The sequence below is a fragment of the Arvicola amphibius genome, chromosome 5 (genome assembly GCF_903992535.2).
Source record: "Arvicola amphibius chromosome 5, mArvAmp1.2, whole genome shotgun sequence".
Lineage (NCBI taxonomy): Eukaryota > Metazoa > Chordata > Mammalia > Rodentia > Cricetidae > Arvicola > Arvicola amphibius.
The window spans coordinates 44832601-44858868 of NC_052051.1; the positions used below are offsets into that span (position 1 = coordinate 44832601).

The 26268-nt window shown below is 43.4% G+C and overlaps 1 protein-coding gene and 1 long non-coding RNA gene across 3 annotated transcripts in view; one reads left to right on the top strand and one right to left on the bottom strand.

Moving 5' to 3' along the window:
* Atrn (attractin) overlaps nucleotides 1-13736 on the bottom strand; it is a 142936-nt gene extending 129200 nt beyond the window's left edge. Inside the window, exon 1 of one of the 2 annotated variants that reach the window (XM_038329374.2) lies at nucleotides 13292-13736. In XM_038329374.2, the coding sequence (XP_038185302.1) occupies nucleotides 13292-13701 (410 nt within the window). In that variant the 5' untranslated portion in view covers nucleotides 13702-13736. The remainder of the gene's footprint in view (nucleotides 1-13291) is intronic. The other variant, XM_038329375.2, reaches the window with a different exon arrangement.
* A 160-nt stretch (nucleotides 13737-13896) lies between these two features.
* On the top strand, nucleotides 13897-23954 carry LOC119815833. The gene is made up of 3 exons (XR_005285582.1): nucleotides 13897-14054; nucleotides 18541-18934; nucleotides 20765-23954. It is a non-coding gene; the product is annotated as an uncharacterized LOC119815833 (long non-coding RNA).
* The last annotated feature ends 2314 nt before the right edge of the window (nucleotides 23955-26268 follow it).

The window sequence follows — 26268 nt, forward strand, 5'->3', positions numbered from 1 at the left end:
TGGCTCAGAGGTTAAGAACACTGGCTGTTCTTCCAGGGGTCCTGAGTTCAATTCCCAGCAACCACATGGTGGCTCACAACCATCTGTAATGAGGTCTGGTGCCCTCTTCTGGCATAGAGGTGTACATGGAGAAGGAGCATTGTATACATAATAAATAAATCTTTAAAAAAAAATGATCTTGTTTTTAGAAACAAGGCATTTTATATTAATGTAATAAGTACATATTTTTATTATATGCATATACACACAGAAAAGTGGAAACATACAAGGGAAATAAGCATAGTGTCACATACTAGCTACCTCAGGAAGATGGTAAGAATAGTTATGGAAGGATAACACCAGGTCTTTGATATCTGTAATATTTACTACTTAGAATAATAATATGAAAGAAATTCAGCAATACCTGGAAGTTCACAGATGATCATTTTGTTAATCTTTTCATTTCTTCTATAGGTTTGAAATACAGGATTGAGGTTGTGGCTTTTGGTTGAGTGCTTGCCTAGCATGTCTTGCACCAAATAAAAAGCCAGCCATGATGGCTCTCTTAGTTACTTTTCTATTGCTGTGGTTTAAAACACCATGACTATGATAACTTATGGAAGAAAGGACTGATTTGGGGCTTATGGTTTCAGAGAGATAACAGTACACAAAGCAGAGCAGAGGCCACAGGCAACAGGCAGTTGGGGCAGCAGAGAGTTCACATCTCCATTCAAAATCAGGAAGTAGAGAAAGCTAACCTGAAATGGTATGAGTCCTTTGAAACCTCAGAGTCAGCTCCCAGTGATGTGACTTCCTCCAGCAAGAACATACCTCCTAATACTTGCAAATAGTCATCAAGGACCAAGATTTATGAGGGACATCTTGTTCAAAACTCCACGGTGACACATCCCTATAATCCCAGCACTCAGAAGGTAGAAGCAAGAAGGTCAGAATTCAAAATCCTTGGCTACATGAGACCCTGTCTCAAAACAAAACAAAACTCTAAGAACTGGCCCAGCATCAAACATCTGATTTCTTTTAAGCAACCAAATACTTATTGCCAATGTTGGTCAGTGTTTCTCAGCCAGCGGTCCAAATGCCAATCCAACTAAAGGGTGTAATGACATTTGTTAAAGAGAAGTATGATGACATTCAAGCACAAGCTACAGAAGACTATTATAAATCAATCTAATTCGAGAAATTTGCCCCATAATCAACTTTGCTAAGCTTTCTGACCACAATCTTTCATAACTTTGTAAAACATCTCTAGTATTAAACAAACCAAAAAAAAAGATAAAAAATAAGAACTCCACAAAGTTGTCCTCAGACCTCATGGCATGTGCACATCCATATACATATATCATACACACAATAATAAATGGAATAAAGTAATTTTTAAACAAGAGAAAAATCAAGTGACAATTATAGTTGGCTTGATCTTTTCATTTATAGGGAAAAGGGAGAAAAAAACAAATAGGAAATATGCCATTCTGCAGAAAAAAATCCTTAAAATACTTGGAAACTATCATGTAAGTTAAAGCAAAAAAAAATTCTATGAGGTAATTTTTAAAGCCACTAGAAAAGAAAAAATACCTATTTTTAACAGGAGAAACAGAGTCAAATTCATTTGTTTTTCGAGACAAGTCTAAACTCAGTATTTTTAGACTAATATTACATTATTTTAAATATAGTATAAATATTAATATATATTCAATCTCAAAAAAATACTTGTGACACTGGGGATCAGACCCAGGGAGGGCACATGCTATGCGAAAAACATGACCACTGAGCTTCAGCCCCAGCTCCAGCCCCTTTCCACCTCAAGCTTGAGAGAGAATCTCGTGCACACACCCACATATGCACACACACACTCATGATCCTCTTGAAGACATTAAGACCTGCCTTGAACTCTTCTATAAACAGGAAGCCCTTAAACTTGTAACATTTCTACCTTAGGCCCCAAGTAGCTGGGATTATAGATTGGCCTATGCCACCAGGTCAAATTTGATCTTAAATTAAATGTTCATTTTAAATTATCTATGTCTTGTTTTTCTTTACATAATTGAAAGCACATCAAACATTGTAGATGGAACAGCGGGCTGTGTACTGCCACCCGGCTAGCTTTACCCAAAATAATTACACGGAAACTGTATTCATTTAAACACTTCCTGGCCCATTAGTTTCAGCCTCTTATTGGCTAATTTTCACATTTTACTTTAACCCATATTTAGTAATCTGTGTAGCACCACGAGGTGGTCGCTTACCAGGAGAGATCTTAACCTGCGTCCATCTCGGAGAGGAGATACATGGCGACTATCTGAGCCATCTATCTCACTTCCTTCTTCCTGTTCTGTCTACTCCACCCACCTAAGGGGTGGCCTATTAAATGGGCCAAGGCAGTTTCTTTATTAACAAATGAAATCAACACAAACAGAAGACTCTCCCACATCAAAACATGAAAAACATATTTTTAAAAGCTAAAATCAATTTTCTTTTATACTATTACAAGCTTTAAAATGTACATTGTAGACTCGGGATGTACTTCAGTGACAGAGTGCTTGTCTAAGCATGAATAAGACCCTAGGTTAAATTTTCAGTACTCCTCCTCACCAAAAATCAAGCCCAAAACTCTACAGTATTGCCTTAGGGTCTCTATTGCTGTGATAAAATACTATGACTAAAAGCAACTTGGGGAGGACAGGGTTTATTTCAGCATACAGTTCCACAGAGCAGTCTATGACTAAGAGAAGGTAGGGCAAGAACCTTGAGGTGGGAGTGCATACAGAGGCCATGGAGGAGTGCTGCTTGCTGGCTTGCTCCTCACGGCTTGCTCAGCCTTCAATCTTTTAGCACTGTCCAAAGAAAACTGGGTTCTCCCACGTCAATCACCAGTCAAGAAAATGCACCACACGCTTGCCCATAAACCAGTCTGGTTAGGGACTGTGGTGGTTTGAATAAAAATGGCCCCCATAGGCTCAGCCATTTGAAAGTTTAGTTCCGGGGCTGGAGAGATGGCTCAGCTCTTCCAAAGGTCCTGAGTTCAATTCCCAGCAACCACATGGTGGCTCACAACATCTGTAATGAAGTCTGGTGCCCTCTTCTGGCCTGCAGGCATATACACAGACAGAACACTGTATACTTACTAGATAGATAGATAGATAGATAGATAGATAGATAGATAGATAGATAGATAGATAGATAGATAGATAGAAAAAAGGAAAAGAAAGTTTAGTTCCCATTTAGTGGAATTGTTTGGAAAGAATTAAGAAGTGTGGCCTTGCTGGAGGAGGTATGGCACTGAGGGTAGGTTGTGAGGTTTTAAAAGCCCATGCCAGTCCCAGTCTTTCTCTCTGCCTCGCCCTTGTGAATCTGATGCAAGCCCTCAGATAATGTTCCAGTGCTATGCCTACCTGCATGCTGCCATCACACTTCCTCCCACGATGGTCATGGACTCACCCCCCAAACTTTAAGCAAGCCCCCAATTAGATGTTTCCTTTTATAAGCTTTATTTTACCTTAATTATGGTGTCTTTTCACAGGAATAGAAAAGTAACTAAGACTGGAACATTTTCTCTTATATTTTTGGTTGTGAGCCTAGCCTTTAACAGCTACATCATCTCTCCAGCCTTAGGAGCATTTTCTCAATTAAGGTTTTCTCTTCCCAGATAACTGTAGTTTGTGTCAAAGTGACACAAATCTAGTCAGCACAATTATAATCCTTATTAACAAATTACCTTTACAAGATTTATGGTGCATGTCTGTTATTATAGTACTACAGGCTGGTCTAGGCTATACACAGAGTTCAAGAGCAAGCCTGAGCTACAGAGTAAGGCCATTTCAACTGGGGGTAGGACGTGGTGACGTGGTAGGCAGGTATGTGGTGATGGGGGGGGGGGGGGCTGTGGCACACCTTTAATCCCAGCACTCAGAAGGCAGAGACAGGAGATTTCTGTGAATTCAAATAGAGCCTGGTCTACATATCAAGGTCAACCAGAACTACATAGTAAGATCCTGTCTCAAAACAACAAAAACACAAAACATGACTACAAAATAGGGGCTGGAGGATGACACTAAAAGATGGCTCTTGCCAACAATTTGAATCCAGCACCCACAGAATATAGCTCAAAACTAGCTGCAACTTCAGCTTTAAGGGATCCATTCTCTTCTGACTTCCTTGGGCACTCATGCAGATGTGCACATACTCTTAAACACACAGCAGTAATAATAATAATAATAGCAATAATAATAATAATAATTTAAGCTCAAGGATAATTTTATTTAAGTTTAAAAGAAAAACCACCCAGAGTATAAATCTCAGCAACTTCCCATAGGAGGACAATGGAGGGAGGAGGAGATAAGCCAGGCAGAAAAGCCAGGATGGGTGTTGGGGAGTGGGGGATGACAAGACACACAATGGCAGGGAGAGAGGGAGGGAGGAAGGCTTTAAAGGAAGAGTAAGGAAGCCCAAAATGTGGGCAAGCCCAAAGTGTTAGGGAGAGCATGCCTAGAAAAGATGATAATTTAGAAAAGCTGTGGCTGGGTAGACAACTGCCAAAAATAAAATCTTCTTTAAAAAGAATACAAAAAAGACCAAGATAAATTAAATGAAAATTTCATTCACTTAATAACTACCATATGGTGTTCATTTCAAATTCTAAAATAAAATATGCAATTCAGCCATGACTAAAATTAATTTCTGTAAATGAAAAATAAAGAATTTTAAACAAGTAAATATGCAGATACAGTCAGACCTAATGTTCACTCAAATTGTAACTTGAAAAAGAGGAAAAAATATGAAAACTTGAAGAATTAAAAACTGGAAGGTTAAAAATCAAACTATGATCTCAAGTGATCAAAGAAAAGCAGTTACTGCCCCAGTATGGAGGAGTGTGACATCAGCCCCAGTTGGAGGAGTGTGACATCAGCCCCAGTGTGGAGGAGTGTGACATCAGCCCCAGTGTGGAGGAGTGTGACATCAGCCTCAGAAGGCTGGCCCACACAGATAGAGGAGCGTTCAGGGACAGCCTGAGCTACACAACTCTAAGTCTCAGAAGGAGTGAAAGGGAAAATGGAGAATCGGGAAAAGGAAAAAAGGAAAGTAATTAAAGAGATATGGCATTAATAAAATAAGGAAAAAAGTACAAGAAAGCAATCCTAAGGAGAAAAAAAAGCTAGAAAATGTCAAGTCAATATTCCTGTAAACTTAGAACTAGTTTGAAAGTGTGAGGAAGGGAAAAGGAAAAGCTACAGTGCAAAAAGACTGAAGAGTAGAGACGCTACAGACAGAAGCTACGTTTGTCAAACTGCACTTGAAAAAAGTCACATAAACTAGTAAAACTCTATTTAAGTGGAACCCAGTTACGTCTCAGAGGCTGCTGACTATTCAGACCCAAGCACTTCACCCAGTGCAAGTGCAGCCTCACTACTGCCAGAGGGCGTTCACGCAGAGACCAAATTAACGTGAAATTTCTGTTCAACTACAGCCACTTCTGTATTTAAATAAAAACTGTTTTGATCATAAATGTACTCTGATTTTCCTATGTATATTTATATTCATGCCTACATACGTGAGTAAATAAAACTATTTGGCTGTCTTGGGGATCTTTAACAGAAGCTGTCTATGGTAATGTGCTACAGTATTGAGAGCAGAGTAACTCTACTTGGCTAGCCCTCCCTCCAAATCAAACTTTCCATAGCAAAACTTTCCTTTTCTTTTTTTTCCCCAAGACATTGTTTCTCTGTGGCTTTGGAGCCTGTTCTAGAACTAGTTCTTGTAGACCAGGCTGGCCTCGAACTCACAGAGATCCACCTGCCTCTGCCTCCAGAGAACTGGGATTAAAGGTGTGTGCCACCATCTCCCGGCAAGCAAAGATTTTCGATTGTAAGTGACAAGACATCAACTCTAAAATGTGGTTCCTCAGAAGAGGTCTGAGGTAGATGCAGCAAGTCCTCTACCATCCTCCCCCTTCTGGAATTCACCTGATCTGGGGTAAATTCCTCTCCAAACAGTGATAGCTGTAAAACTCAATAGCTGGTCACCAGCAAAAGAAGACAAAGCCTCTCCTTCACACACACCCACAGAGAAGAAGTCCCCAGCCGTCCTGAGAGTCCCTTTGATTAGACAGCTTAAATCACATGCCTGTGTCAGTCACTACAGCCAGAAACTGCCCTGCCTTAATGGTGGGTATATCCTCAGTCAAGAACACAACCTAAAGCTGTGGGCTCTCCCTTCCTTCCATACACCTCCACACCCCCACCTCAGCACACACAAACACTGGCTTCATCAACAATATCCATTGATGTTTCAGTTCCATTAACTGCTGTGGGTTGAACTGTGTCCTACAAGAATGTGTGCTGAATCCCTAACCCTGATCACTGTAAATGTGACTTTTGGGACTTTGCAGATACAATCAGATTTGGAAAAGGTCAAACGTGCACATCCAATGTGACTATGTCCATAAGGGAGGAGACTATGCAACAGTACCATGTGGATTGCCAAGGAATGGCAAAGACTGCTGATGCCCCGGAAGCTAAGACAAAGGCATGGAACATAGTCTCTCTGGTCTTTAGAGGAAGGCGTGCACTATTTTTACCTCATTTCAGACATGTAACCTCCAGAACTATGAGGAAATCCGTTGTGATAAGCCAGCAGTGTGCGGTACAATAACACACTAGGAAATCAAGGCACTCAGTGTGATAACCCATGCTTTTGCCTACGCAAAAACTCTTGATTCTTTCTGTAAGGTCTTTCTTCCTCAGAGGGTCTAACCACACTGAACCTCTTGGATTTCCCCAAAGTCCTGTCCTCTGGGATGCCTTCCATGAGAGCCCTGAGAAGACCGAGTCTTTCCAACACAACTAGTCCAGTATCGTATACTGCCTAGATTTCTGTCTTGACATTCTAATGGCCTATACCCACCAGAATTCTGGACTCTCTGAGGGAAGAGCAAGGCCTAATTCTCACCCTCTTATTCTCAATGTAGGGTACAGTATCTAACACCTAATAATCATTGATAAAAATAATTTATGAATTGAACAGATTGATGGCGCATCTCAAAAGAAGGTAATGCTGTGAGAAGAACTGACTCCTTTTATAAAGGACAAAAATACACAGGCATGGTAACAGACACCTTCAATCTCAGCACAACCTATGACCTCAAAACCAGCCTGGTCTACACAGTGATACCCTGTCTCAAAAACTAAAAAAAAAAAAAAAAAAAAAAAAATTAAAAAAAATGTTAAGGAACTGAAAATAAGGTCTGGCATACCCCTATAACCCCAGTACTTGGGAGGTGCAGGCAGGACCAGCAGTTTAAGGCCATCCTAGGCTAGGCTATACAGGAAGTACAAAGACAGCCTGGAAAAGCCATTTAAAAACTGGGTTAGGGTTTTAACTCAGTAGTAGAGAGTTTGCCTACCAAGAACAAGGGTCTGAGTTCAGCCCCCAGCTCAGTAGTGTGTATGTTGGGGGAGTAATAAAGGGAGGGAGTAAACATGGAATTCAACAGAGACCAAAAACAAACCAAAAGCCTAAAAGTAGAAAGATTTGAGTTGGAAAGGGGATGTTTATAAAGAAATGGGAGCCTGATGCTCAAGGCCATTCTGCAGATAAGAAGAGTCTTGCTTGGTTCTTTTGTGATCTTATTCATTTACTGAGAAAAGAAGTACTCACGTATGCCACACTGTCCGTGTGTGGAGTCAAGAGAAAAGCTTTCCAGCACTGGTCCCCTCTTGCACTGCGTGGGTACTGTGATCAAATTCAGATTGGCCGGCTTAGCTACATGTCCTTTACTTCCAAAAGAAGGGCTTTGAAAGAATTACTCTGCCAGCCATGGTGGCTAATGCCTAGAATCCTAACATTTGGGAAGTTGAGGCAGGAAGATGACAGTGAATTCAGAACTACTCTGAATTATAGAGTGAGACTGAGCAAAAAGAAGACGGTTTTCTGAGCATAACAATGACACATTTTTAGGAGATTTATAGAGAACACGTGGGATGGTTATGGGTCTGCAGCACAGACCAGTCAGTAACAAGGTGAAGAAGGGTCGGGTGCTCTAGAGAGCAGACAGTCAGAGAGGAGCAACTAATAAAACTTTAGACAGGTGCGAAGAGCCATAAGTCTACATTTGGGCTTTCCTTGGCTAAAATAGGACTTGCAACTGAAAGGAAGGGAGAGAGGGAGGGAGGGAGGGAAAGAAAGAAAAAATTTTCAATGAGGATATGAAGTTTGTTTGGTGTTAGGCTCAACTCAGAAGCTGACAGCAAAACATCCCAATAAAGATGCCAGGAAATAACAGAAGGTAGAGAGGCTCATGAGAAACAGAAGACAAAAGATACACAATCTCAGCATCTGAGAGGTCAAACCAAGAGGATTGCTGCAAGTCTGAGACCAGCCTAGACTACATAGCAAGCTGAACCAGGCCAATACCAGACTCACCCCACAAATAATGTACAGGAGAATCTCAGCCCCCAAGCACTCTTCCAAATTCTGAAAACATAGCATTAAACAAGACAGATAAAAAACTAAGTTGGGTCCATGAGCATAAAGTTAGGGCTTCAGGTCAATAATAAGAATTATCTAGCATGTATTACAAAAAACACCAAACTTGCCAGTTTCTTCAAATTTTATTTTCAGAATTCCCTTTCTCTTCTTAGAAGGGCATTTGTGTCCTCAGACCAGCAGCCAATGATTCTAGCAGTTAAGATGCTTTTATGCTATTTTTTTCTATTGTAAAAATCTACTTTGTTTCCTTTATTTTTCAAAGACTTTGCTGGAATCAAAACAGTCTTTCCAAAGAATGATCAAAAAGGTAACTGAACTCAGACAAAAAGGAAAGGCCAAATGCTATCACAGACAGCAGGATTTCAGAATCACACAAGGCCTAAGTTCAAATTCCAATTTTACACAAGTTCTGTGGCCTTGGGCAAGTTATTCAATAAATCCGCAAGTTTTGTACTTTGTTGTAGCTCAGTGATAACACACCTGGCATGTAAAAAGCCTTGAGTTTCATCCACAGGATAGAAAGAGGGGAAAAAAACAAACAATAAAACAAAACAAAAAACCAAGAACACTTCAGCGTAGGTCAAAGAGCTCAGTAAGTGAAGGTACTTGCCACCTAGCCTGACAACCCAAATTGACAGCCAGAGCCCATGTGGAAAGAGAATCAACTCCATAAAATTGCCTTCTGACCTCTAGACAGGCATGTGCAGCCATATATAGATATTCTGCGCTAATACACAAGCAATGCTCTTTTTAAACACCCACTTCAAACTCACTTTACCTACCTTTGAAATGGGAATATTAAGAATTAAAAGGGCAATTTCTAAAAAGGCATTCTAAAGGCACAATGGGGGGGATGTTGCTGTGACCATCACTACTGTTACAGTATACACTGACACAAAATAATTGCCAATAAATTCTTTAACTTGGCAATAACATTAGTAAAATTTAATACTTCATTAGTCTACATTTCTTTCAAGTAACAAAAAAGACCTACACAGTCTTCTAACACAGGAGTTACATAAATAAGTCTTAAAACCTGGGCCAGCAGGATGGTTCAGCGGATAAGGCACTTGTAACACAAGCCTTACAGCTTGAGAGCAATCCCCAGAACCTAAGCTACCTTCTGACCTCCACACAGGAATCTTCTTGTGTAAACTGAGCATGCGCACATGTCCGCTAGCCCAAAAAATTAAAACAGACACCTTGACTTGATTCCATTCTAAACCAGAATGGGAGTAGTGGGAATGTAGCTCAGTAGTAAAGTGTTTACCCAGCCCACATGAGGCTCTTGATTCAAGACCCAGCACTACACTGAAAATCAGAATCAAGTCAAAAACGTATCCACAGAAGGAAGGAACGAAGGACAGAAGGAAGGAAGAGGTAAGTTAAACCAGGATACATATTACTGTAATCAAAAGCAACATTTAACTCTTTACCCATCCTCAAAGATGAATCATTCAACTAAAAGACTGTAACTTCCTCCTCCTTTATGAGTATCTATTTATTTTTAATTTCTGAGAGAATCTCAAGTAACCCCATGTTACTCTTAAACTGCTATGTAGCTGAAGCTGGCCCTGAACTGTTCCTCCTGCCTCTCGCTCCCAAGAGCTGTGATTATAGGTGTGAGACAGATGACTCTGTCAGAAAATATATACGCATAGGATTTTAAAAGTAGTTTTAGATTTATTTTATGTGTACTGTGCACCAGGCATTGCCTAGTACCCATGGAGGTAAGAAGAGGTCATCAGTCAGGACTTCCAACCACTGAGGCAACTCTCTAGCCCTATTTTTTTTTTAATCAGATTCATAAAGGCCAGACTGACCTCAGACTTGCTATTGTAGCCCAGATAGCCCAGGCTGACTTTGAATTTCTGATCTTTCTGCTTCTGCTGCCAAAGTTCTGGGTTTACAGGTGTGTCACCACTCTTGACTTTTCATTCTTTTAAAACCTCCAGAAGCCATTTAATAGAATGGTATTGTCAGAGGCAGTCATAATTGTTTGCCCAGCAAAGCGCACTGACAGCAATTAGAACAAGCTCAAAGGGAATGTCTGCAACAGTCACTCACACCTCAGAGTACCTGAGGCATTACCCGGAGTGCCTGCCCTCTGTTTAGGCTCATCTCTGAACTGTTCATGTGAACATTCAAGCCTTTGCTCTCCCTGCCAATCCCTTTTACAGGTAGATGACCCCGACCAACACTTCTATGCCAAGTACAGGGCTGGAAAGCACCCCAAACTCGATGTGTATAAAACTAGGCTTATCTCAGCCTTCCTGTGGCCCTGTGTCTTGTAAGTGGTATCACTCAACCGCACAAAATAAGATCTACTATTTTCCTCTCTCTCTACCATCACTCTCTCTTCTAAGAACAAACCAGTCTAAAACAAAGACCTAATCATTTTATCACTCCAACACCACACAATATCTACCACATCTCCAAAACCACTGCCTCTGACCTACACCAACAGTCTCTATCAGCTGCTCGTGACTTTTCACGCCCAGTGTAAACCCATCTACTCCAAACAATACAGATGAGTCCACTCGGTACCTAACAGAGTATCCAGATTTTGAGAATTTGAAGATCCCTCCATCCATTGACCTTGGAAGCACTAAAGCTGTCTTGCCTTCAAGGCTAATACTGTTCTGGCTCCAATCAATAACTCTATAATTATTGATTGCATTCCTGTTGCATTCCATCACTCTCGGGTGAATGTTCAAAATTCTAAATCCACTTCCTACCTCTACTTGATATGGCACAGACCTCTCTGGTCTCCAGTCACTCTAATCTGTCATGATACCATTCATTCCCCATCTTGGCTTTTCAACATCAGCCCTCAGAAACATCTCAACAGAAAGATGAATTTTAGTCTCGCTTTGAAACAAGTTAGCTTCTGTTGCTATCGTTCACCTCCACACTCATGTAAAATTACAACAGATTGATAACTGGACTTAAAATACAGTTAAAGAACTTTTAAGAATGATTTATTTCAGCCAGGCAGTGGTGGCGCATGTCTTTAATCCCAAAGCTCAGGAGGCGGAGGAAGGTGGATCTAGACTTCAAGGTTAGCCTGGTCTACAGAGCTGGTTCCAAGACAGCCATGGCTACACAGAGAAACCCTGTCTCAGTGAGGGGAAAAAAGATTTATTTATTTTTATTTTGTGTATAAGTGTTTTGCCTGCATGTGTGCCTGGTGTCCTTGGAGGTCAGAAGAAGGTGTACGATTCCCTGAAACTAGAGTTACAAACGGCATAAGCCACCATGTGGGTGCTGGGAATCAAATCCAGATCCTCTGCAAGAGCAATAAGCACTCTTAACCACTGAGCCATCTCTCCAGCTCCATTATGGTATTTTTATTCCCACACTAAAAGATAAGTTCTGCAAGAACAAAATAAGATCTGTCTTGTTTATCATTGTATCTCACAGGCTAAAAGAGAAGCACTTACTTAAGAGGTCATCTTGTCACTGTTCTCTGAGTCCCCTAGCAGACCTGACATTGTCAACCAACAACTTAACATTCCAAACTTCTCCCTCACAACTGTCTTCTGCAGGGGCGCTGGCAAAACTCCACTCTCTGGCCTACACCACTTTGTCTGCACCTTTCTTTCTATCTGGATTATTTTCCCCAGTTGCACATTTGCAAATCCTACTGAACCTCAGATGCCCAAGTTCAAAGTCACTTCCTCCTCCAAACCTTCTCTACTTACTCCTAGCAAGCCACACCCTCTCTGCCCCTTTGTTTCCAGAGGTGCTCCTGTACCCCTTTCAGGTCTCAGACCAGACAACACTCACATGAGTGGTTTCTAACTTCACCAGCTGGTCGGAATCCTGTTAAGACCACCTGCTTGTATTCTGTTGATAGCTACTGTCTAAAATTATCTCGCTCATCTCTTCTGCCTATCTTCTTGTCAACTGCCTGTCACCCTTCTGTAGAACATACGATCAATGGGAGCAAGAGCCCTATTTGTCAATGTTCACATTTCCTCGCTCTCCCATGTCAGATAGAGAACAGAGTCAACAAATACCTGCCAAAGATACATATGACTCTAGTTCTTCTAACTTGGGATTCTGTGTACATAAACTTCCCTTGCTGTATTCCTAACTTCTTGTGAACCACATCAAACTCTGGCTAATCTACCTACTTGTGTGTATTATCAAGAAATCCTGTCACAACAGAAGCAAGTAAGAGATAAATGCTAATTAATTAATAAGTGATCTCTCCAAGAGGTTCTGCCAGGCCAACTCGTAAGTGTATGTTAAGGGGAACCCTGAGCTAACAGAAATCTCCTCTCTGGACAGCCCGTTCTAATATGCCACCAACAGTGAGGACCCAAAAACTAGTTTCTTCACTTCCCTTTGAACGTCAAACACTGGTACGTCTATCCTAAAATCTCCCAATCCAGCCCTATCCTGTTTCCACCCAACATGTCACTTCCACTACTGTGTTTCTAGGTACTTACATCTCCAATCTCTTGGGATGATCAAAGGTAGTACTGAAGAACTGGCTTGCTCATCTTTTCCTTGATACCTCGTTTATCCTAAATAGACTAGTTTTCAGGGCCGGCTTTTATAGTCTTCAGGACCCACAGCAGCAACAAATGCCTCCAGAGTGTTCCCATTCCTTCTCAGTCTTCCACCACAGTAGGACCCCAAGGCGACAAATGAACGTTCCTCCCAAGAGGCAAGCGACCATCAAACGCAGTGGGGCAATCCCTATCCTACCGAGTTCATGCCCCGAACCTGCCTTGGGCCTGGAACGTCGGGCTGGGCCTGCACCCCTCACCCTCACACCCACCCCCCCCCCCGCACTCACCTGAAGCGGCCCCCGCAGTGCTGGCATTGCTCGCCCACCCAGCCCGCGGGGCAGACGCACTGCCCGGTGCCAGGGTTGCAGCGGCCGCCGTTGACACACGGCCGGTCACATTCCTTGGCCTCGGCTACGGCCGAGCCTGACACCGCCGCCGCCACCGCCGCGGCCTCGGCCTCCCGGGGCAGCGGCAGCAGCAGTAGCGAAAAGAGCAGTGGCAGCAGCAGCGGCGGGGGCAGCGCCCGCGACAGCACCCACGGGAGACACAACCCGGCGCGCGGCCCCGGCCTCCAGGCCCCAGACGCGGCGCAGAGTCGGTACTGCCCGACCTTCCTGCCCGCGGGCGCTGCTGTCGCCTCCGTGCTCCCCTTCAGCAGCGCCTCAGTCGCCGCCGCCGCCGCCGCCGCCGCCACCATCTTCCTGGGGCTGAGCCGGCGCCCAGCGAACACATACACACCCCGCACGCCGGCTCTGCTTCGCCTGGCCGTGCTGGGCGGGGCCGAGCGACGGTGGCCCGGCCAGTCCATACCCAGGGCGGGGCTCGGGCTACGCCGCGGGCGGGGGCGGAGCTGGCGTGCGCGGTGGGCGGGGCCAGTGCCGTGGTCCTCGGGCTTGCGAGGTGTCAGATCTGACTCAGTCCCAGGGTCTTGGCGCGGCTGAACGCCTCTAGGGTGACAGAGGCCCTTTTCTTTTCACGTCGCGCCACACCACAAGATAGCCAGTGCCTCCCTACGGCGGCTGCCTGGCTCTGCTACACAAGGTGACTGCGGTAAGTGTTACCCTTGGGATGCCTCCCGCCCATCAGCCGGTTGCCCCAACATCTTGGTGAGAGACAGGACCGAAAGGGCTGCCTAATGGTCGCTAGCTGCGACCCTGCAGAAGTAGTACTGCATCCGAGTTTCTAAAATAGGGATAACGAAATGGCACGTGTGTTAAGAACCTGGCATTTGAATAACTGTGTAACAAATGGAATGCACACACATCCAGGCCTCCCCTACCAGACCTATGTACACCTTAAATGGCAGGGGAGAAGTGTGAGGTTGTCTTGTACCCCACGACCTGAAGAAAGAACAGCCCAGAATTACGTGGAGCACTGTCAGCTTGCACATCAGCTCCAGAGAGACCCCTTCTTCCTAACTTCAGTGCCTCCCCCTCTTCTCCCAACAGTATAACCTTGTGTGGTCCTCTACCCTGGAATCCACACTGGACCCTTGACTTCACTGCGCCAGCAGAAGAATGTAGTGAAGAGATAATGGGTCAGTTCCAGCTCTGACTTTAACTTTCTGTTGTTTGGTTGGGGTTTTGTTTTTTTGTTTTCTGGAGATGCTCCTGCTCTTCCAGCTGGGAAAGATTCAGGAAGAGGACACATGGAGAGGAAATGCCCCAGGCATTTGAACCTTGTGAGCCCTTCCTAACTGGAAGGTCAGTCATTGCTTGAAGAAGCCATCTGGGCTGTTTTGGCCATCTGTATTAGTCAGGGGTCTCTAAAGGAACAGAACGGATAGAATGAATATATATGTACACGTTATATTATATTACATATTAGGTTGGCTTACAGGATGCAGTCCTAGAATTCAATAGTGGTTGTCTCACACTAGAGAAGATGAAAGTCTGGTAGTTTTTCGATCCACAAGCCTGGACTCAGCAGTCCCAATCTGGCGCTGGGGTCCTAGAGGATTCTTTGAGAGCTGCTGGTCTTCAGTCTACACTGGAATTCTAAAGAAGCCGGTTCTAATATTGGTGAGTTGATGCCTCAGGAACAGGGTAGATGAACTCGCTGCCAAAAGTAAGGGCAAGCAGGCAAAAGCAAAGTTTCCCTCTTCTGTGTCCTGTTACCTCAGCTGCCATGAGAGGCACTGCCCAGATTTAGGGTGAGCCTTTTTGCTTCCGATAATCTGATTAAGACAATTCTTCACAGCTGGGTGGTGGTGGCACATACCTTTAATCCCAGCACTAGGGAGGCAAAGGCAGATGGATCTCTGTGAGTGTAAATCCAGCATGGTCTAAAGAGTGAGTTCCTGGACAATAAGGGCTACACAGAGAAACCCCCTGTCTTTAACAACAACAACAAAAAAGTTCTAGTTAATTCCAGATGCAGTCCAGTTGACAAGATTATTCATCGTGCCTACATTACCTAAAATAGGAACAAATCTGGCCAGGCAGTGGTGGTTCATGCCTTTAATCCCAGATATATCTCTGTGAGTTCAAGGCCAGCCTGGTCTACAGAGCAGGATAGATAGTTACATAGATGGATAAAATAGGGACAAATCTCTCCTACTACGCCTAATCCAGTGATAAACCCATTGCTATTTCAAGCCTGCTTTAGGGAGGTTAATCAGAACTTTGCCTCATAACTCTTGGACTGTGCAGAATATACCTGTGCAGATAGTTCAGAGTTTGGACATCTGTTTCTGGGAAGAAAAGAAAACCTCAAATGCACCTATGGGAGCTTTCTGATTATCCTGAGGGTACAGGATTCTAAGAACATCTTCTCAGACCTGCCCCAGTGTCAGGCTCAGGTCTTGACCTTCCCCCTCTGGTGGAGCTGAAGCACACAGCAGCCTCGCTCCAGCTCCAAACACTCGAGCACTGGGCGAGCACTGGGTTCTAGTCTTCACGTTTATTTGCCTCCTCTTCCCACCACCATCCCCTGCGGTATCCTAGGTAAGGTTGTTTGGAAGGGTTAGAAGGTGTTGGATGATGTGTGTCGCTGGAATGCTGGACTCTGAAGTTCCAAAAGCCCATGCCAGGCCCGGTCTCATGCTCTCTCTGCCTCCTCTCTCAGCTTCTGCCTGTGGACCAGGATGTAAACGCTTAGCTTCTGCTCCAATACCACGTCTGCCTGCCTGCCACCACACTTCCTGCCATGATGATCACGGATTCACCCTCTGAAACTGTAATTAAGCCCCAATTAAATGCTTGCTTCTATAAGCTGCCTTGGTCATGAGGTTTTTACACAGCAGTGGAACAGTAACTAAGACAGGGCCCATTCTCATTCAAACCACCACATGACCTATGAGCAGTGCTTACACAGATGGGTTAATTAATGCCTCTGCCACCTGGGTTCTTACTCTCCTGACACTGGATTAGTTTCCAGGAAACCAGGTTATTGTACAGTGAGTTCAGCTACCTTGGGTTTCTCTTGTTTCTCTCTGTATATACTCCCTTGCCTGCTTCTTTCTGCTGTAAGTTGACACACAAGGCTCTTAGTACATCATAATCAACCTTTTCCTTATCATTTTCCAACTTCAGATACTGTGTTTTGTTTTGGGTTTTATTGTTTATTTGCTTTTTGGGTTTTTTTTTGGGGGGGGGTCGAGACAAGATTTTTCTGTTTAGCCTTGGCTGGCCTTGAACTCACAGAGATCCACCTGTCCCTGCCTCCCAAGTGCTGGGATTAAAGGCATGTGCCACCAGTGCCCAGCCAGATATTGTTAATAACAACAGAAAATGGACTAAGAGAGTTAATTCCTCTAAAACTGGAGCCTAAAACATCATTTGAAGAAATGATTTATTAGGAGAATATGATCATAAGAAACACAGTGAAAAATCAGGAAAGGTAAGCCAAGCAAAGTTGTGGTCTTTCTTATTGGAGCTGAACTTCAGCCTGATTTTGAGGAGAACCTTGAAATGTGAATTGTACCAGAGTTAAATCTACTTTGAAGTAATGGAGGGACACCCTGCCCCTATCTCATTAAGCAGGCAACACTAACAATAAGAAGGAACTATATAAGAAAATTTGATCGGAGTGCTAATAATATAGTTGTTGTATGTCTACTGTGTACCAACACCTACAGTGAAGCAAGGCTTAATTGTTGCCCTATTAAGAGCTATCTGATTGGCAACCTGACTTTTCCCAAGCGTCACCAGACCTCTTTAGGCACTATTTAAAACATCAGTATATTTTGGTATTCCAAACGTCACCTTGTATTTTAGTTTATGTGAGGGTTAGCTGGTTCTCTGACTGTAAATGTCATGATTTCACCCAACAGCTAACCAGCAGGTCCTGTGCGACCTCTGAAAGAGGCTGATCCTGAAAGTTTAGAAAATGCACACTGGGAAGGCTCTAGATAGTAATGAGTCTCTGTTGGAAGCTCCACTGGGTATCCCATGTGAGGAATGAGTCGATTTATAGATGTAAGGTCTCAGCTTAGTCCTTAGCAGACTCTAAAGACACATTTTCAGAATACCTTGATCTGCAAACATAGGGTCAGTCTCTGAGCTGTTGGCAGAGTTCCCTCTGGACTCCACAAGTAAGCCCTATAAGTACAGGAAATGACCTTTAGATATTCTCAAGGATTCACCAGGTTTTGAGATCCATCAGTTGAAAGTCAGAGGACTTGAAATTTCCTCCTCTCTGTAGTCCTTTGTTTTGTGGTGCCAGGGGCCAAACCCAGGACCTTGAGTGTGCTGCACAGTCACTCTGCCATCAAGGTACAGCCCAAACCTAGGGTTGAACTTTCTATTGGATGAGCTGGACTCGTGCCCCTCCTCCAAATTTCTACAACAGAGAACAAGAGGCTTTTCCTGCATATAGAATAGATATCACAAAACAGCAATATTGTTAAAAGAGAGAGTTTTTCTAAGTGTGTCTGTAAAGTAGAACATAATATCAGAAGTGCCTAGTTTTTCCATCATCTTGGTTCCCTGTGGATGTCCAGGCAGGGAAGTGAACTCTGGAGAGATGAGAATGAAAACTCAGCTCAGATTGGCTTCATCGAATTGGATCAAGACTTCAGGGAGGCCGGGCGGTGGTGGCGCACGCCTTTAATCCCAGCACTCGGGAGGCAGAGGCAGGCGGAACTCTGTGAGTTCGAGGCCAGCCTGGTCTACAAGAGCTAGTTCCAGGACAGGCTCTAAAAAAAGCTGCAGAGAAACCCTGTCTCGAAAAACCAAAAAAAAAAAAAAAAAGACTTCAGGGAGTCTGATGGCAGGCAGTTTATTCCCAACAAATTTAAACACAGTATAATTTGGAAAAAATGTTTCCTGGTGTAATACAAATCCCTGGTGCACAAAGAGGCATAATTACATCAAAACTCAACTCAGAGTACATGTCATTTCCTTCAAGAAGCTGGCTTCTAGAGATAGGCTACCTGTGCCAGCTTAAGGGCCTAGGGAAAGCACTGACCTGGTTCTAGTCATGCAGATTGGTAGAGGTCATTTGGGCTGTAAGCCATCTCCGGTCCTAGTTGTAAAGTTTGGTATGGCCTGGCCTAACAGATAACACAGATCACCAGGCTATTAATCTCTTCCAGTTCCCAGATTCCTGGATGGAAGAACAGGTTTTTACCACATCTTTCCCACTGGAAATCCTGGTTTCTCTGAAGATCTGTGGAGCAAGGACCTTTGTGTTGTGCTCCCAACACCTGTGGAGGCCTTCCTGGTTCTCAGAGAGGTTTTCAGAAGCAAAGAGAAAATAAGGCTCTTCTTAAAATGAAGTTTATGCTCAAGATGAACCTGAATTCTACTTGGGTGAGATGTGCATATGTCTAAAGCAAAGAAGAAGGAGGAGGAGGAGGGGAAGAAGAAAAGAAAAGATGAAAGACGAAGAAAGAAGAGGAAGGAAGCAAATGGAATAGGTGTCAGGTTTCTTGGGCAATTCAGTAGAAAAGAGAGAGGCTCAAGAGGAAGGCACTGGATTTCTTCCTAGTAAGCACAAATAAGTCTTCCTATCCCTAATGAAAGAAAGAGGAGTTGATGCTACAGGCTTTGTTGCTTAACTACAGGCTATGTTCTGAGAAATATGCTGTTAATGTGATTCTATCACATCATGGACAGTACTTAACCAACAGAAATGCAACACCATCACTGAGGCGATAAGATCTGTGGGTTCACTGTAGTATATATGATAGGTATGCCTATTATGTGGTATGTGACCAATATAGCCCGCCAATGGTTTCTATCTTATTATATAAGAAGAGAATTGAAAACTCAAGCAAGTTGGTCAGGAATAAAAGCTGGAATCACTTCTCAGCCTTGACATTAGGATCAACTACAGAAACAGAAGCTTGAAAAGATCACATGATCCAAGTTACAGCTAGCTATCTATCTAAATATTGTGCTTTTTCAAAAAAAAAAACAGTCTGTAAATTCTTTAGCATTCCCTTTAAAAGTTAAAGAGCTGTGCACCTTAGGCTACAGTGAAGGTAGGAGCACCGTGGTTGGGAAGCTGTGCAGATTAGCAGTGGTCTTGCATGCCCACATGCCCTTCACAGGGCCCAGGCCATGTTCCTGAAATCATAATCTTGTTTATAGCCCTGTTTCTCCTAGGGTTCCCTATGCAAATGTTGTTGCTATCCAGCAGGTTCCCTGTGGGTTATGCAGCAGCTCCCTGGAGCAAACCCTACTTTCCAGCCCAGCTACACACTTGGCACTCCTTGAATAGCATCTAGTTTCCCAACCAGGGGGTCACCATTGTCCTCCACTCCTACTCTTACCGCAATGCCGTGTCCCAAGAATGTAGTAGTGCAGGCATTTAATCCCACCACTCAGGAGGCAGAAAAAGGCAGACCTCTGTGATCAACATAAAAAATTCAAGGTCAGCCAGGGCTACACAGGGAGACCCTGGGGAAGGAGGAGAAGGCTAGGGATTGGATAGAATTCAGCTATGAACCCAGGCAAGTGAAGGTGTTTGGAGGGAGGAAAGGGAAGGGGTAGATGATATAATTGCATTACAATCTCAAAAAAGTAAAATTAAAAGGCTGAAAGTGCCAACTGTAAACAAGGTTCAATGAGGGCTGAAAGAAGAGACATCTGGAAGGTCTATAAGCAGAGTGTAGGCTTGGGCAGCTTTGAAATATGTGCCAGTGAACTGGTCTGTCTTTGTATGCACTTTTTTCTCTTCTGAGAAGTTCTCACAGTCATCAGGGTTCAGATTTTACTCATGCTGGCATAGAAGCCAGGTAGCTTTGATATTAGTATAAGGTCTCCCAGAAAGGAGTCCAGAGACAAGGATTCAAGTACAGCATGCACTGTGTGTGACTCCAGGGAGCAGTTAGTGTGATAAGGAAATGAGATGGGAGGGAAAGGCACAATGTCGTGAGCCCACAAGTATTACACAGCTGGCAGATCCATTGGACTATCCACAGGGAGTGTATACATACACTCCACCCGGAGAACCCATCTTTTTCAGAGCTACGGTCACACTTGTCCTTTGCATAAGTCACTATCCGTTCTGTGAAATGTTGTGAAATCATGGCATTTTCTCCCTTCTGTAGTATCCCAGCAGTGTATAAACCTGACTTTTTCTGTAGGGCAACCCGATACCGCCCCCCAACATCATGAAGCCTTGATGTGAAAAGGATACAGTCAAGCCCTTGTTCTCACAGCCAAAATCTACATAAAAATAGTCCCCCACAGACTTTCTTTATTGACAGTGGTCACTAATAAGAAAGGAGCCTCATACAGGAGGTAGTATGTCTGCTCTAACAGCAGACTCAGGAAGGTGTAATCTTCTGCTCTTCTGCTCTGACTTAACAGGTATTAATATTCTGTATTACCTTTACCTGGTTTCAACTGAAAGAACCTCGGAGGGAGGTGTCTATCGAGGAGTCCTCCACCCAAGAACCAGAACCAATCCAATCCACTGGATGCAAAAGCACGAGGCAGTTTATTGGCTACACAGGCACCTGCGGATGCCACAGCAACCAAGTTACTGAGCATGCCGGTCTGAGGGCACATCATGTATTTATAGGTATTTAGGAGTTACATAAAAGTCTGCATAGCAACAAGCGTTTCATTGATTCTCAAATTGGCGGGCTTAGCTCACCCTGGGAATGGCCCCATGTCTATTCTTGAATTTCCCCGAAAAACCATAAAGACAGATAAAACACCCTGCAGCAAGTTGACAGTTTAGATAGAATGCCTTGGGAGGTGGAGTATTCCCTCTCCTTAGCCTAGTCAGTGAGTCTGCAACCCACAGATATCCAGTTTTAGCACCAGCTGGGGGGGGGGTGAAGCTAAATTTCAGCAGAGTTTAACATAGTACGTGGGCACGGGGGTCTTTCAAGTATGGGGGGGTCTTTCACAACTAACAAGGATCATTGTAGTGAGAGGCTGCTCATTTGTTCCCAGCCGCTCAGACCCGAAATAATCACACAGGAACTATATTATTTAAAACACTGCTTGCCCAATAGCTTAGGTGTATTGTTAGCTAGCTCTTATATCTTAAATTAACCCATTTCTATTTTATATTTTATCACCAGTGTCATGGTTTACCAGTAAAGTTCTTGGGGCACGTCTGTCTCCTTCAGAGGGTACATGGCGTCTCACTGACTCTACCTACTTTCTCCCAACATTCAATTTAGTTTTCCCGCCTAACTCTATTCAGCCCTATCAAAGGCCAAAGCAGCTTCTTTATTCATTAACCAATAAAAGCAACACATACAGAAGGCTTCCCACATCAGATCATAGCCCAGGAAATTGTTTATACAGGAAAAAGGCTTGAGTCCCTAAAACTAGCTTCAGAGAGAAGGATTCTCACCTGGGCACCCTGCTGGAGTCAAAAAGCAAACTCCCCAGAAGAGATTCCTTTTAACCCAACCAGCTAGATGCTAATGCAAATCAAGCCCACAGGTTAGTATAGCTACCAATGCTGTGTTCCCAGCCACAGGGGAACTTTACAGCCACGACCCCTCTGAGACAGAAGGCATCTCCTTGCCAGATCCACAGGTTTCTTGTGACTCTGAAAATGCATGTTTGATACTATTGTTACCACCTGTGGGATTGTTAACTTGTCTGTATGGTTATATAAACTGAAAGCTTTGTGGAGATCACCTCTTTTTTTCTTACCTTTGCCCTTATGCCCCTATGCTGCTGCTTCTTTTCCTCCTTTCTTTAATCTTCCCCCAAAGAATAAAGAAACATACAGGTAAAACATGCCTGAGTCAGTCAGTTTGTTTTACCCCTCAGATCCTGTTCCCAAGCCAGTCTTCGTTTTTCGTAGAAGTTCAGAGAGTGCTAAGGCTGGTACTCAGTAGCTCTCGATATAATATCAAACCAGTTACTCTTGAAAACAATTAGGACTTAAATCCAGGAGAGACTCTCTGGGAAATGGTGTGGGAACCAGAAAGGAGAGGGAGCTGGAGTTTGGAGGGAGGGGGTGTACATGTGTGATTAGTTCAAGGATATGACGTCAGACACAAAATCTTTGGATTCACAAATCTCCCATATAAAATAACATGGTAGCACATGACCAGCGCTCAGAAGACTAAACCAGGGTGGTCACTGAGCTCAGGAGTTCAAGGCCAGCCTGGGCAAAAAAGCAAAATGCCAATGCAAAAGAATATAAAATAAACAAATGTCTAAAAATAATGATTTAAAATCTGCATAAGCTCGATACACATGCCATTTTTGTTCTGAATCATTCTGATTCAGGTTGAATCTGCAGGTGCTGTGGGCTATATTTATATGTCAACTCCAGTTAGTCATTGTTGAAGCCACTAGAGACTAGGATGTTGATCGCTGTGGGGCCTAACTCAGAGAGATTCAGATTCTGTGATGATTTTTTTACTTTTAATTCTTTTATAAAATTATTGGGCCCTAAGGGTTGCAGATATAGCTCAGTTGGTATAGCATTTACCTAACATACAACCCCAAGTTCAGTATCCAACACAAGGAAGCTGGGTGTGGTGGTGTCCTGAGTGACTCGCCTCCAAGCCAAGCAACCACAATCTTGAAAACAATTATCCCAACTGGGCTTGTGTTTACATCCTCTGTGGAGGGGTGGGTAAGGTCATGAGAACCTCCCTTGAGCATACCCGCCTGTTATATGCAACTATGCCCTAATTGCATGTGGCCTCTGGGAAGGACAAGAGTATATAGGCCTGGGAAGACTAAGGGAGGAGGCTCTCTATATGTAGTTACAGGATGACCCTGACCCTCATCTGTTCTAAAGATTTTCAGGTGCAGCCTACTGGAGGAGGAATACATCCCTTGTAACTAACCCCCAACCTTACTCTGTAAGGAAGTCCAATAAATTTAATGTTTCCCAGAGCGAATTTGGTGGGATCATGCCTCCATTTGTTGTTGGGACCTTAGGAAAAGGTATAAATGTTGATTACCTCTCCTGGGAAAGAATTTAACAACATGGTGAATGCCTCTTATCCCAGGATTCCAGAGGTAGACGTAGGGTCAGAAGTTCAAGGTCATCTTCCACTACATGTTAGGTTGGAAGCTAGCCTGGGCTACATGAAACCCTGTCTCAAAATTTAAAAAATAATGAGGCTGGAGAGATAGATGCTCAGTGGTCAAGAGTAGATGCTCTTGTAGAGGTCCCAGGTCTGTTTCCCAACACCCACATGGAGCTCACAACCATCTGGAGCTGGAGTTACAGGGGATCTAATGCCATTTTTCTGGCCTCCATGGGCACAAGGCTTACAAACGGTGCATAGACATAAATGCAGATAAAACACCAAAACACATACACAAACAGACAAATTGACTCTTGTACTATTTATTGCCTGATCTAGCCCTGAAACCCTAAGCTCATTTGCCTTCCTGCCTCAGCGCTTGAGTGGCGGGAACTACAGGAATGTGGCACCCTGCCCTGCTTCTGGTTAATCAATCTTGTATTGGTTTATTGTTTATTTCAATCTCCTCTGTGTGTTGTACACTCTTATTACTGACTCATTTTCCTATTGGGTTATGTTTTCTTGTTGATTTTAGTATATATTACTTATATATTCAGGTATTTTTTCTTCATTATATGTGTAAACAATATAACTTCAAATTGAGGTTCATCATGTAATAAAATAAAGTTTTTTAAAATCTCTTTTTTTATTCCTTGTTTAAGAATTCCTTTCTTGATGGGTGTAGTGGCACATGCCTGTAATCCCAGCTCTCTGAAGGCAGTGGCAAGAGGATCTCTATTAGAGGCTAGCACATTTTACATAGCAAGTTTCAGCCAGAGCTGCCTAGCAAGATCGAATTCCAAGGAACAGGAAGAAAAGAGAGAAAAAAAATCAGATAATCTCAGATACTCAGAAATCTATATAAAAGGATCAACTGCAATTTCAAGACCAGCCTGGGTTATATAGTGAGATCCTGTTTCAAGAAAGGTGGTGCGGAGGGGCTGGGCAGAGGGCTTGGAGGCTAAAAGTGTGTGCTGCCTTGTAAAGGACCCAAGTTCGATTCCCTGAATCCATACCCAGCAGCTCACAACTGCCTGTAACTCCAGCTCCAAGGGATCTAATGCCCTTGCAGGACTCCACAGACATTCACACTCACGTGCACATACACACAGACACAGACTTTATATACATAATTTAAGAAATAAAAATAAATCTTTCAAATGGAGGTGTGTGGTTCAGTGGTAGCATGGGTAAGGACCAAATCCAGTCCTAGTACTGCAAAAGCCAGGTCCCTCACTCCTGGAGTGAGATACAAAATATGCTAATTTAAAAAAGAAAAACAACCAAAAATAAAATAAATACGCTAATTTATTAGGGATTCTAAACTTATTGAAATTATTGAGGTAATTATACATTATAGGAATTCAATATTCAACTTGGTTTTTTAAGATGTATTTATTTATTGTACATTGGGGTTTTGCCTGCATGTGTGTCTGTATGAAGGTATCAGATCCCCTGGAACTGGAGTTAGAGACAGTTGTAAAACACCATGTGGGTCCTGGAAATTGAACCCAGGTCCTTTGGAAGAGCAGCCAGTGCTTGCTTTTAACCACTGAGCCAATATTCAACTTGTAGCATAGAAATTTTCAATAGGGCTGGAGAGATGGCTCAGAGGTTAAGAGCATTGCCTGCTCTTCCAAAGGTCCTGAGTTCAATTCCCAGCAACCACATGGTGGCTCACAACCATCTGTAATGGGGTCTGGTACCCTCTTCTGGCCTGCAGGCATACACACAGACAGAACAGTGTATACATAATAAATAAATAAATATTTAAAAAAAAAGAAATTTTCAATAGACAATATACAATAGCGGACAAAGGAAGAATGAAATACAAAGAAAAGTTGCAGTTCACCAATATAGCACTATACAAGGGTATATAGGAGACCCCATGTTCTGTCTCTAGCTCTGAAAAAAAATAAGAAAAAGGAAGAAAATAAGAAAGAATAAGCTCTGTAACAGGGCCCTAGGCCTCCAGACCTTAGCACAACTGACTCCATGATGACCATAAAACTCAGTATTGAAGACAGCACCACCTACTAGAGAGATCCTGTCTCATGAACAAACAAACAAAAAAATAAATACAACAGAAAGTTAGTGGCCATTTGCAAACAAGACATGGCCATGGCCCGATTCAGGTTCACTTCCGTCTGTCCTTTACAAATTGTACAGTTTCTAAGAATCTTCAGCCTGGTTTGGGCCCTTTTGCTCTGACCAGGTAAAAATTATGAGTTGCAAGGAGAACCTCTTACAGTGCTGTGCCTCATGGACCCTTGAGTGTCACATTCTAGGGGATGTATTGTCAGACCCTGATGCTTACAGCTACAAGTGTGAGAGCCGGAGGCCCATTTCTCCAAGCCTCAGAAGCCAGAGATTTACTGTTCCAGGCCCTTAGGTGGGAGGTTTACTGTCTGGGCTTTGAGCGCCTGGTGGTCCCAGCACCTGGCAGCTATTACAGTCCCTACCTTCCCGCAGGAGGAAGCGGATAGCAGCTAGGAGTAGCAGATGGTGCCTTCTGCTATTACAGTTCTCATGCAGACATGGGCTAAAAGCACCCTGAGCCCTACAGGGGCAGGTATTAGAGCTCTCAAACATAGGGTATCAGAATTCCCAGCCCTTGACAGGGACTACTTTTCTAACTGTCAGGCCCGGTAGATAACAGGCACTTGGCTCACACAGTTTAACAAATAGACCCTTGGACTTCAGAGATCAGAACTACTCAGTTTTTTATTTTCTATGTACATATTTTTTTAAGAAAAAAATGACAGAAAACACACTGCTGGTAGGAGTGTAAATTGGTGCAACCTGTGTGGAAATCACCCTGGTGATCTCTTAAGAAACTAAAGATAGAACTAC